We start from the raw sequence: 14,094 nt of genomic DNA on the forward strand, positions 1-14,094 counted from the left end.
ATCTACTGAAATCATTGTTGCACTATATGCTAATTTGGATGTAAATTTAAAAAATAAAATTAAAAAAAAAAGGAAAAGAACCCTCTTTAAAAAGTCCTGCCAAAAACAAAAAATAAGATAGTCTTTGCCACTGAGAAATTCACGAATGGTAGAGGGTTATGAGAACATTCTTTAGTGAACAATTCACTCTGCTACAGAGTGCATTTTTTTGTTTTTGTTTTTGTTTTTTTCTTTCTGTCTTTCTTTTTGTTTTGTTTTGTTTTGTTTTGTTTTCAGAGAGTAGAAGAGGTCTCAGCCTCCTCTGGGAGCACAGAGGACAGAGCAATCAAAGAATAACATAGCATCCTTAGGTATATTCAGAAATTTCCACTTCAAAAATGCTCTTTAACCCCCACAACAAGCCTGTGGGATGGAAACTGTTGTTCCAGTTCTTATACCTAAAAAGTTGACATCAACAAAATAAGAGTATGAATTCTGGAGGTCACAGACCAGATTTTAAATTCTGGCTCTACCACTCATTAGGCAAGTCCTTGAGCAAGTTATTAACCTAAGATTCAGTTTTCTTACACAAAACATTAGGTTAATAACAGTACCTACCACACAGGATTGCTGTAAGGATTAAATGAAAAAAGCATATAAAAGCTTTCTCATGGAGTCTGGTAAATAAGGGACACTCAATTCTCATCTGCTCTTTTCCCTGTTCTTATTCCACAGCTTTCTCCATGAAGTTATATCCAACTCACTCCTCTTGGTTTCTGCCACTCAAGACTTGTTCCCTTCTTCCAAATAGATTTCGATTATTTTCTGAGTGATTGTGAACTTCTGCTTCTCTATCTCTATAAAGTATCTAGTTGATACTTTGTTTTACATTCAAATCTTTTTTATAGTGGTAAAATATAAATACCATAAAAATTTACCATTTCAACTATTTTAAGTGTACAATTCAGTGGTATTAAGTATATTCACAATATTGTGCAACTGTTTCCAAACTATCTGTTTCCAAAACGTTTTCATGAACCCAGAGACCCTATTCCCATTAAGCAATAACTCCCCATTCCCCCTCCCCCTAGCTCCTAGTAACCTCTATTTTAATATGTTTCTATGAATTTGCCTATTATTGGTACTTCATATGAGTGAGATAATATAATATTTGCCCTTTTGTGTCTGGCTTCTTTTACTTAGCAAATGTTTTCAGGTTTCATCCAAACAACATGTATCAGAATTTGATATCTTTTTATGGCTGAGTACTATCCCACTGTATGGATAAACCACATTTTATTTATCCATTCACCTGTCAATGGACATTTGGGTTATTTCCACCTTTTGGCTATTGTGAATAATGCTGCTATGAACATTGGTGTACAAGTATTTCTTTGAGCCCATTTTCAAGTCATTTAGATATATACTCAGAAGTAGACTAGGTGGGTCAATGGTAATTCTATGTTTAACATTTTAAGGAACTGCCAAACTTTTTTTCACAGAGGTTGCACCATTTCTGCCAGCAATGCACAAAGTTTTAATTTTTCCACATCCTCACCAACACTTATTTTTGTTTTTGTTTTTATAATAGTCATCCTCATGTGTATGAAGTAGTGTCTCATTGTGGTTTTGATTTGCATTTCCCTAATGCAAATGATGCTGATCATCGCTTCATGTGTTTACTGGCAAGTTATAGTTATATATTGTCTTTAGTAAAATGTCTATTCAAGTTGCCTATTTTTGAATTGGGCTGCCCTTTTGTTGTTGAGTTGTAGGAGTTCTTTGTATATTCTGGATATTGACTTACAAATATTTTCTCCCATTCTATAGGTTACCTTTCCACTCTCTTTATAGTATCATCTGATGCACAAAAGTTCTTAATTTTGATGAAGTCCAATTCATCTATTTTTTTTCTTTTTTTGCCTGTGCTTTTGATGTAATACTTAAGAAACCAGTTTCTTATTCAAAGTCATGAAGGTTTTCCCCTATATTTTCTTCTAAGAGTATTCTAGTTTTAGCTTTTAAATTTGGGTCTTTGATCCATTCTGAGTTAATTTTTCAATTATAGTATAAGAGTCCAACTTCATTCTTTTGCATGTGAATATCCAGTTTTGTCAACACCATTTGTTGAAAGATAATCCTGGGATGCCTGGGTGGCTCAGTCAGGTAAGTGTCTGACTTCAGCTCAGGTCATGATCTTGCAGTTCGTGAGTTTGAGCCCTACACTGGGCTCTGTGCTGATAGCTCAGAGCCTGGAGCCTGCTTCAGATTCTGTGTCTCCCTCTCTCTCTGCCCCTCACCCTCTCACACACACTCTCTCTCAAAAATAAACATTAAAAAACTTTATATATAAAAAAAAGATAATCCTTTCCCCATTGATTGGTCTTGGCAGTCTATGCCCATACCACCCTGAATATGCCTGATCTCATCTGAATGGTCTGGGCACCCCTGTTGGAAACTTATTGACTATATATTTCTAGATTTATTTCTAGGCTTTCTGTCCTATTTCATTGGTCTATGTCTGTGTGCCAGTACCACACTGTTTGATTACTGTAGCTTTGTAGTACTTTTTGAAATTGGTTAAGTGTGAGTCTTCCTACTTTGTTGTTCTTTTTCAAGATTGTTTTGGTAGTCTGTCATTTTTATGCAGGTGAACTTGAATATGTGGTAGATGCATTCAAGAGAAAAGAAGAAAACTCAAAACTCATGCTATCTCATAGTTCTTCATCTCTGGTAAAGTCCCAGTCAATGTCTTTTTAGTCTGATTGGTTCACTTTGCACTCATAGAGATATAATGCAGCTTGTGGTCACATTATAAGTCAATTGTCATGGCACAGAGTACTGTAAGGGATGCATGGAAACTCCATCAGGGTACTAGTATATTGGAAACAGCACTTCATAAGGAGACCAGAATCAGGGTGTTAGTTCCAACTCTGTACTTCAATGATTCTTAACAAGTTATCTCACCTTTCTAGGGCTCTTTAATTATTTTCATTGATCTATAAAATGATGATTATAACCCTGCCCTGTGTACCTCACAAGGATATACTGAGGCTCGAGAGATATAAAGCATATGGCAGTATACAGGGAAGCACTCTAACATGGAAGCTATTATCATCCACATGACTGTTTGGTCATCCATCTCACCAAAGCTATGAAACCCTTCATTTGGTCAGGTCCTTGATAACTGTTAAATAGGAATTTCTGGTCATAAAAGTTCACAGATATTCCAAGGTTTCAGCTCCAAAATTATCAATGAGTTTTATTATTTTTATTATTTTTTAAGGTTTTGTTTTTATGTAATCTCTACACACAACGTGGGACTGAAACTCACAACCCCGAGATCGAGTTGCATGCTCTACTGACTGAGCCAGCCAGGCGCCCCAGGGTTTGTCTAGTTTTAGTTGACAACTTTTAACCCATCACATTCCATGTCAACCACCAAAAGGTAGTACTACTCTGTAAAAGACTGCTTTAGTCCATCCATTTCATACAGGCAAGTGTGAGGACCCTGTGAGAAATGTGGAAGCCTGTGGGAGATGGAACTCATACGCATCTGGGAAAACTTCTGATTCTATCTCCTAAACTGAAAGGAAATACCCTATTGCTTATTCATTTACGAGATTGCTTTTGGCTGATGAATTAGCAAGGGCTACTCACAACAGGAGGCCTTTTTGAAAAGACAAAACAAGCAAAAACAAAAGCTCTCCTATTAGCTGTTGGTTTCACTTATAAGCACTTGCCAGGACTCTGGCAGCAAGTCATTTTGGGGCCCTCTTGACAAGATTCACACATGATCCACAGAAGGTAGAGAGCAATCTCCTCATCTCTGCATGTTAATTAAGGAGGACAGATGGCCCTGTGATTATTCAACCATATGTAGGTCAAGACTAAATGAATTAATAAGCAACTTAATTCTCAGCCGCCTCCATGAGCTTATGGGGCATCTATGAACAAACAATTGCCATAGTATCCTGGGAAACAAGAGCTAGGAACAAGGAGAGAGATTAAATTTCCCTCATGGTACACTAAAGTTACATAGCCTGGGAAGGGATGCCTCTGTTCCTCCACCACACATTGTCTTCTATATTGTATTTGGGATGTTAAAATGGGTCAAAAGTTACAAATCTTAGTTTCCTATGTCTAAATTGTGTAACTGTGGCCCATGTGGTCTTTTTTTTTTTTCTTCCTTTTTTTTTTTTTTTGGAAGTTAAGCTTTCCTTAATTGATCGCTTTAGGACTGAAAAGCTAAAGTAGTACAGCCTAGAACCATAAGGAAAAATGTAACAAGACAGGAAACATACGCGGGGGGGGGGGGGGGGGGGGCAACGCGATCAAGGAACATGTTCTGAAAGGGCTCAGAGGTGCAAGGGGCTGCCAAGGCAGAGCTTAGTCTGCACCTGAAAAAGAAAAATGGGCACCAATTGAGGGGAAGAAAGGACCAGGAAAACTGTGTGCAAAAGGCAAGAAGCTGTGCAAGGCATACAAGGGATGGTAATCAGACAAGCTGCAGGGGTATTAGCAGAGATCAGTTGTTACAGGTAATCAGTCGCAGAGCCCTGGATGCAGTAATGCTGGGTGTTTATGTGAGGAACCAGTCTTTCCTTTTCCCAGCGTTGCTGCTGGAGTCCACAGAATAGACACTAAAAGCCTTCTAGGAGCTTATACAGGGAAAAGTAGTTTTCTCCCTCCTCTCTACTCTCCTCTCCTTCCCATGTGTGAGTTACTGGTGAGACTGGCGGATTAACTGAGCCGTCCTGCTCAGCTCCTCTCTTCCTTCCTCTTACCCGGCCAAACTCCCTAGAACTTACAAGTTTTCCCTCATCTCCTCATCCTCTTCCAAATGGTGAGCCACTTCCCTTCGAGGAGAAGCCTGCATCTGTCCAGCTGTCTCTGGACAGGCAAGTTCAACTTTCTGAGCAAAGGAGTATTAAACCCAGTTGTCAAATCCAGCATTACTGGCAGTAATAGATATATTGCTCCTTCCTCTTCTGACTCCTGGGTATATCTGAGTTGGTTTGGGGCACTGATGGAGAAGGTGCATAATTTATTACCTCCTGCTTAAAACCCCAACATCCAAAAATCCAGATATATATATGTATATAAACATATATATACATGTATGTATGTATGGAGCAGCTAGTACTGTTTGTCTTTACAGAGAAATGTAAGGGGATGTTACAATAAGTCAGTAGTAATAAATCCTAATTTCTCGGACGTGTGAAACTTAGAACTTAAATTTTTCTTTTTAATAACATATAGCACAAAATTTAAAGGGAATAGAATAGGTTAAAAGTCTCCTTCCTCTCTAACCCTCCAGTTACCCAGTTCTCCTCCCCACAGGTAACCATTATTACTTTTTAAAAAAATGCTTATTTTTGAGAGAGAGTGTATGAGGGAGAGGCAGAGAGAGGGGAACAGAGAATCCAAAGTGGGCTCTGTGCTGACAGCAGAGAGCCTGATGCAGGCTCGAACTCATGAACTATAAGATCAAGACCTGAGGGGAAGTTGGACACTTAACCAACTGAGCCACCCAGGTGCCCCTATTAATCACTTTCTTATTTATCCTTCTAGGGCTATTCAATTTGTTTGCAAGCAGATGTGTAAATATTTAAAAATTTTTTAATGTTTACTTATTTTTGAGAGAGAGAAATAGAGCCATAGTGGGGGAGAGGCAGAAAGAGAGGGAGACCCAAGGAGGCTCCAGGCTCTGAGCCATCAGCACAGAGCCCGATGTGGGGCTCGAACCCATGAACTGCAAGATCATGACCTGAGCCGAAGTCGGCTGCCCAACCAAGCCACCCAGGCGGCCAGATATGTAAGTATTTTAAAATCAAAAGGTGGAATTCTAGACACATTGCTGTGAGCCATGTTTGTTTTTTTTTATAAAGTTTTTTATTTAATTCTTGAGAGAGGGAGCAAGAGCACAAGCAGGGGAAGAACAAAGAGGAAGGGAGAGAGAATCCTAAGCAGGTTTCTCACTGTCAGCGCAATATTTTTTATATATATATATATACGTATATATATATATACGTATATATATATATATATACGTATATATATATATATATATATACGTATATATATATATATATCATATATATCATAGTATATATATGCCATGAGATCATGGCCTGAGACAAAATCAAGAGCCAGAGGCTTAGCTGACTGACTGAGCCACCCAGGCGCTCCAAGGCTTGCTTTTTGCATTTAACCTGGATTACAGATTACTCCTTATTATTCCTTAAGGAATATCCCATTTTTTTCTAATCAACTGTTGAGTTGGTATACTCAATGGAATCCCATTATATAGCCATACTATAACAAGTCCCTTACTGATGGATATTCAGGTTGTTTTTAACCTTATGCTATTAAAGATAATGCTTTCATGACTAGTAGATACATCTTTGCAAATGCGTGCAAAGTAACAAAGGTCAGGTGACACCAGCTATCCTTTTAATTGCATTTGTCCATTTACCAGGCATGAACTTTGCAATTCCACAGCCCTCTCCAGTTTCTGTTCTAGCCATGGCCACTGGCATTCATCTGCTGTCTCAGTAGGTACAAACTAGAATCAGAGATACTAGGTAAAGAAATTGCCATATTTAATGCCTTGAATTTTCTCAGATTTAAAAGAATTATAAAGGAAACAAATGCAGGTAGCAGTTGACCTACTTTAATTCTCTGGTATCACTCTGGAGCTACTTAAAATAGAAGTCACATGGAACCCAAGGGAGGAGATTCATAAAGTACATGCTATATATGGTACATATAAAATAATTACACCAACTTAAAAGCAATCTTTTGAGCAATTTTTAAATTTGAGAACTATTTTAATTGCTTGGTAGACTAGAACCAAAGTAAGTTAAAGCAAATTTAGGCTTCCTTTTCACTTTCCTTTTACTCACAACCTTGCTGTCCTTCCTAGTGTCCTAGTGTCCTCCCAAATAAGGACCCTTCTGGTCCTATGTTGCCATGCAGAGCTTCTTTTCATCCTTCTCTCCCCAAATTATCCCCACTCTCCCAAATAAAGTTCTTCCCCTTCGCTGGACCTAACTTTTCATTCACTCTCAGAAATAAAGGATTTGATGAATTACTTTTCACCTGAGTGGCTAATTTTTTTTTCCCCTCCCGGAAGTACTTAATAGGAGCAGGTTAGTGCTAGATAGTAATTTACATGCATTATCATTTAAATACCGGGAGTAGAGTAAGGGCCCAAAGTTAACATAACATGCCCAGTGATACAGCAGAACCAGAGTTTGGCTGCAGAGCTACTTAACTCCAAAGTCTGCATTTTCCCTGCTCGCATCAGTGTTCAAATATTTTTGCTTGAAAACCTTCTAATTTTCAAAACTTATGCATTCCTCATAAAATTGTAAGCTGACATTTAATTTTTTTCATGTTAATAGTTGCAAAGGTCAGATTTTCCAGCATATTATGAATATTGATACTTGTAATTATAAACATCACCTTTTAAGTGAATCCAATGAAACCCATTTACATCCATTTTTTAAATATATGAGCAAGCCCTTCTTTAACATTTAGAAAATTTACACCGTTCTGTCTTCTCCAAGAACTTGTATTTCCATTCCATTTTCTCCATATTTTTAATACGTGTTAATGTTTGAAAGTCTTATCACCAGATACATATCTACAACAAAAATAAGTATATAATTTAAATTTTCATTTATTTTCCTCTGACCATAAGTTCTAATTGGTAAAAATTTTTTTTCTGGATTTATTACAAATATTAATACAGAATTGAGGAAGACAACATATATACACATTTGGGTAATGACTAAACATAGGTAGTAAATTTTGTGTTATTAGTTAAGGTAATACTAGCTACTGTAACAGATAAACATCAAATTCTTGATGGCTTAATACAGAAGACTATTGCTTGATAATATGGAATCCCAAAAGGGATGAGGCAGTGATTCAGGTACACAGGTTCCTCCCATCTTGAGGCTCTACTGTCTTCAACATGTAGCTTCCACATAGCCCAGAAAGGGAAAAATGAACGTGGAGATGGCATGATCATGTGGGCAGGTTTGGAAGTGGTGCCCCTTAGTTCCTCTACCTTTCCAAAACCCAGAACCAGTTATACTGGCAAACCTGAGACAGCAGGAAGATGGGCTTGCAGTCTAGCAGTATGCAGCAGGGAAAGGAGAAATGGATTAATCAGCTTGACAATCTCTGCTACAAGTTTATTGGAAATGCATATCTTGAGAGGAATCATGATCCAACTTTTTAATGAAATCTAATGAAAGAGAATGTTAAAAAAATTTTTTTTAATGTTTATTTATTTTTGAGACAGAGAGAGAGAGAGAGAGCACAAGCAGGGAGGGGAAGGGCAGAGAGAGAGGGAGACACAGAATCCGAAACAGGCTCCAGGCTCTGAGCTGTCAGCACAGAGCCCGATGCGGGGCTCAAACTCTCAAAACAGAGAGATCATGACCTAAGCCGAGGTCAGACGCTTAACTGACTGAGCCACCTAGGCGCCCCGAAAGAGAATGTTTTAATATGCTAAGAACAAATTTCTCTGGCAAATATTTTTAAAATAATATTTCTTGTAAACAGGAAGTAGAAAATTTTAAACATTTTATCAGATGAAATGAGGACAGTAATTATATTCTGTATGACTTGATAAAACATATGTTCTTTCATTGAACAACACACCGAACACCAAGCAAAATAAAGACAGGTGTTTGTTTGTTTGTTTGTTTGTTGAGAGAGAGAGAGAGAGAGAGAGCACGTGCATGAGGAGCAGAGGGTCCATGCTCAGTACGGAGCCTGATGTGAGGCTCGCTCCCAAGACCCTGAGATCATGACCTGAGCCAAATTTAAGAGTCGGATGCTTAACCAACCGAGCCACCCAGGCACCCCAACAAAGCCTTACTCTTAACAGAAATATTCTTAAACACAAATTCAGCAAATCTTGAATTTATGAGAGCTCAACGAATCATTAAAGAAGGTTTCACCTTTGTGTGGCCCATAATGGCTTTCACATCAAGAGTAATACTTGGGATGGGTAAGGAAATTATAAAGTGGGAAAGAGATTACCAGGAACTCAAGCATATTGACCAGATAAATCAGTTTTACAAAAGAGTACTTACAGAAGTTGAGAATCTGGAAATTGATTCCTTTAAAATGATTTATGTCTATGTAAACTCCTCTGAAAGTATTACGCCCAAATTGAGTACCACTGCATTATACCATACTGCCTTGACAACCCAGAGAAGTTTCTTAAAGTGTTTTTGACAAATGTGGGAGCTATTTTTAAGCCTCCCTTGGTCTTTAGATTATATACTCTGGTTCATGCAAAAGGAAGTGAGAAGCAGTGAGTGGCAGTGGGAGGTCATCGGAGCGTCACTGAGCCTGGGAGAGGCCATGGGTCATGGAAAGGCAGATTCTCATATCCTGCTCAGAGACTGGATATTTATGATGAGGCAAAAGTAACATAGTGGTGATGCTGGAAAAACATAATAAGCAAAATTATTACTCAATATATAAGAGGAGAGAACTAAAAGTGAGACATTACAATAGTTCAGATTCATGGATTATCTCCCCCAAAGAACTTGTAAGTATATAAAATTCTACATACTAAATTTTGGGGTCTCACAGAGCCTCCCCCTTTCAAAGCCCTTCTCATAAAAGGCAGATTCCTCTTAGGTTATACTGGCATTCAACTGGAAACCAGAATATTTTAACATTAAACATAGCAGTACTATGATTATGTTCATGTTGTAATGAAGGTCTAATATATTTTAAAACATGCAAAGAAGTATTCAATTTTATAGACCTGGAATACTACCTGGAGAAAACAAAATTAAAACAACAAAGAGCACATTCTGCTTTTTTCACTGAAGCAAATATGTATAGTACATTGGTAGAAACCATTCTATTAACCAAATCATGTCTTAATTGGCCAAGTTAATTGGGAAAATTGGTAAAGTATAAAGCCAGATGTGCTTCCTTTTAATTAACTGTGTGGCATATTTCCTTCAAGCTTTTTTGAGACTAACATACCATTATTTATGAACACTATAGTATTGTTGCTTGACAATAATAACCCTAATGTAATACAAAATTTCATAATCATGTTCTGGATAAGATGTTCAGTTTAGTTTTTTGTTTTTTGTTTTTTGTTTTTTTTTTTACCATACCTAACTCTGGAAAACATTTAAATACATAAATGATATTGTTCCCTAATCATGATTTTCCCCCAAAAGAGGTACCATATAGCACTCAATGTACATATTTAAATGTTCTACTATACCATTCATTACTGCAGAGGACGTCCATGATACAAAAACCTAACAGTCTTAACCAGGAGACTTAACACTCAATTTCATAATAGTTAAGAATCATTGCAGTTCAGTTTTAGAGTCAGTATCCATATGTTTCAATGTTTCAAACTGTTAAAGAACAGTCTGGTTAAGATGAAGAGCTTGGGGTATAGAGCTAGACTACTTGAATTCAAATTCTTGCTCTGCCATTCAACTAGCTGTGTGATAACAATTATATTATAAAAGTAACATCTAGGGGCTGCTGGGTGGCTCAGTCGGTTAAGCATCTGACTTAGGCGCAGGTCATGATCTCATGGTTCATGAGTTCAAACCCCATATTGGGCTCTGTGTGGACAGCTCAGAGCCTGGAAGTCTTTGGATTCTGTGTCTCCCTCACTCTCTGCCCTCCCCCATTCACACTCTTCTATCTCAAAAATAAATAAACATTAAAAAAAATTTTTAATAAAAAAATTTTTAAGTAACATCTAATTTTAAGTTTCTCATATTTCAGGCAGGATCCATTCACTAACTTGCTGTGTGAATTAAATGCATAGCTTAGGTTAGCCACACATTTAAACAGATGTATCTTATAATTTTCTTGTTTGTTTATATCTTGAGAGTTAATCACAAATAATGTTAATGAAGTACTTTAAGTTTTAAAGTAAGTGGACAAAAACCCAAAGCAAGAGTATTTTTATCTTTAACCATACAAATCAATGCTGTGTTTATTTACTAATAACTTAAGCACAGTTTGGCATTGCCCTAACAAGGTAATCATGAGTTGCTGAGACTCATACGACTATTAGGAATGCAAGAGTAATTGATTTAATTATATGTCACCACAAGATGGAGTGAGAATTCTCCAAAACACACACACACACACACACACACACACACACACACACACACACACACACTCCTGTCAAAGGACTACAGATCTGACTTATTCCATTCTGCCATCTAGTGGTGATAGAATCAGGTATTACTCTCTATTGGATCAGTCTTCTATACAAGAATAAAATAAAAATAAGCAGTTTGATAAGAACTAAAAAATTAACTGAACAAAAAGATTAAGCACAGAAAGGAAAGTGGTAACACTGTTTGGTATAATAACAAGGAGAAGTATGTCGGAAAAAGTTAAGGAGAGAATGTTAGAGTGGAGTCCAAAACTAGAAACACAAGTTTAAAACATAAAATCTATTTTAAAACTAAAATATGGATTTTAAAACCTAAGTTTCTTCCTTATAACTACTTTTAGTACAAAAAAATTCTAAATTTGGCCCCACCTATTTCTTAAAAAAAATAAGTAGTTGGATTTAAATATTTTAACGTTGCCTTTTTACTTATAAAATTGAAAAGGAAGCATCTCAAGTCTCTAGGGACTTACATAAATTTTGGGTAGGGCTGTTTAGATTTATAGTCAATAATGTTTTTCTTTTCACTGAATAACAATGCTTTTATTTGCTTGAGTTTTAAATTTAAAATTTAAGGAGTAAATTTTTAAAATTTTTTACCAAAAAATATACATACCATGTTAAACATACAGAAACAAAAATTAGAAAGCAAAAGGTTAATGTTCTTGATAAGTATAAAAGCTCTATAAATCAATCAGAAAAAGATAATCATGAAAGACTTAAAGGATATGATCAAGCCATCTACAAATAATATAGTTAATAAACAATAAAAACTACCACTCATTAATAACCTCATTAATATAATGACATTAAAATAGTGTTTTTATTTCTCAATTTATCAAAGAGAAAGATTTATAATAACCAGTGTTGGTGAGGATGCAGGAAAGCAGATGCTGTTGGCTCAGTATAAACCATGCAACCACTCTAGAGTGTGTTAGAATGGGAACACATTTCTACTTAGAATTTCAACTCCTACGAATTTATGCTAGCAATACAGGTGTCCCCTGCCATCCGAGTAAAGCATTCTTAAGAAACCTTTCATAAATTGAAATGGCGTAAAGAGCAGTATCCCTCACTTTCCTCAAGTTCTTGTTACAGCACTTTACTTTTACAAAAGACCTACCTTAGTATCTGTTTTTGAGAACTGAAAGAAATCCAAAGAGGATTTTCACTTTTATGAGAAAAGCCACTACCGTACTAAGATAGGTCTTTCATAAGAGTGAAGTGGCATAATGTGAATGTCCCTGCAAGTCCAATTTGATATATACACAAAGATTTATCGGTAGGAATATTATTAAATTGTTGTTTGTAACAGCTCAAACCTGGCCACATGCTAAAGTTCAACAACAGGAGATTAGCTAAATATAAACTATGATGCAATGTGAAGTACCTGCTGGAATATTACATAACTTGTAAAAGTCATAGTGTAAAAATATTAATGACATCAGGAAATGCTCACCTCTAATATGTGAAAAAAGGTCATAACACTATATGTATAGCATGATGCCAATTTTGTTTTTTTCTTTTTTTAAAAAGGTACTTTATTTTCTTCTTTGTGCTTTTCTAAACTTTCCAGTTATATGTATTACTTTTATAATAAAAATAATATAAAATTTCTAATTTATTACACATCACAAAACTCTTGATTACTATTTTCATATAAAATATACAATTCTCCAAATTTACATTTGTATATGGTGAGTGGAAATAATCTTAAATACATGTTTCATATGTATGTGTTCAGCACAAAAAGGATATCAAGAAAACTTTTTAGATTATTTCAAGAGATCCCCTTAAAGCTAATAAGCATGGTTTGGAAATTTCTCAGTGAAAAGCCAGAACTACGTATCCACTTAAGAAAACATTTAGAAATTTATTATTCTAATCTTTAGTTGTTTTGCATCCTCTTTCCAACATCTCTAAGTAAATTTATTTTCTGGATATTCAAATTTGACTATTTCTTAAAATTAACACATCAAAATAACCCCCAAATATTGTATACAAAACTGCAGATTATCATTTATGCATGGGTGAAACTAATGAACTAATGAAAATCTCATTTACTGATGAATAGCCCATTTATCCAAAGATTGTATGTTTTTCAATGTTGTCATCCTATAAAAACATCAAAAAGAAAATAATAATTTAGTGTATTAAACTGGCTGCTCTGCCAAGAAAATATATGTGGTAAATAAATTGGATATAGGTTTATAACTGAAATTTCATTCACAAAATAGAGTGGTTTTCTACTAGCAGAATTTGAATATTTTTGCTTTTCAACTATATCTAAACAAAATAATTAAAAATCAATTCAAATAATTTAGAATAAGCGCTTTATTTTTTTTTTAATTCCCACAAAACTGAAACTATCATTTACATCAGTTGCAAGAGCAATAAAAATTAGAAATAAATTTGCTATAACTCTTGAAAACATGAGCACAAAACAAAACTAAAAGAAACAGGAAAAACTACTCCTTTTAAATTGAAGATAATTTGACTTCTTGTGACATACCCACCTGCAGATGTACAAATAGCAGATGCATTCAAAACAGTGTGAGATTTAATTGATTTAGGACAATATTCCAACCAATCCCAACCAGTTTTCAATTACTTGTGCAGGCTTATACAGAGTCACAGAAAGCAAATCACTTCTAATATGTAACCAGCTGATGCCAATTCAGAACACTCCACACCAGCACAACAATAACTATGGAAATCATGAGGTATGACTAGGGAGAAAAAAGCAAACTCAGCATCCAAAGTGCACATACTTCATACTCCAATTTAACTGCAATATAGTTCTACTTTAGTAAAAAAAGAAAAAAAAAAGTTTCCTTAAACTATACATCAACAAGAAAAGCAAATGTATCATTTCATATTCTTTTTCTGAATTTAAAAAATATATACGTAAT

General features: G+C 35.6%; 1 protein-coding gene across 5 annotated transcripts in view; it reads right to left on the minus strand.

The window, feature by feature from the left end:
* Nucleotides 1–7,571: 7,571 nt before the first annotated feature.
* The window catches only part of LARP1B (La ribonucleoprotein 1B), a 129,078-nt gene continuing 122,555 nt past the window's right edge, over nucleotides 7,572–14,094 (minus strand). For 4 of the 5 annotated variants that reach the window (XM_042935524.1, XM_042935525.1, XM_042935520.1 and 1 more), the window contains 2 exons: nucleotides 8,095–8,239; nucleotides 7,572–7,630 (listed from right to left, as the gene is read on the minus strand). In XM_042935524.1, coding sequence (XP_042791458.1) covers nucleotides 7,587–7,630; nucleotides 8,095–8,239 — 189 coding nt within the window. In that variant the 3' untranslated portion in view covers nucleotides 7,572–7,586. Of the gene's footprint in view, nucleotides 7,631–8,094; nucleotides 8,240–9,137; nucleotides 9,452–14,094 lie in introns of those variants that run through there. The other variant, XM_042935522.1, reaches the window with a different exon arrangement.

Source organism: Panthera leo, chromosome B1, assembly GCF_018350215.1.
Source record: "Panthera leo isolate Ple1 chromosome B1, P.leo_Ple1_pat1.1, whole genome shotgun sequence".
NCBI classification, from domain to species: Eukaryota; Metazoa; Chordata; class Mammalia; order Carnivora; family Felidae; genus Panthera; species Panthera leo.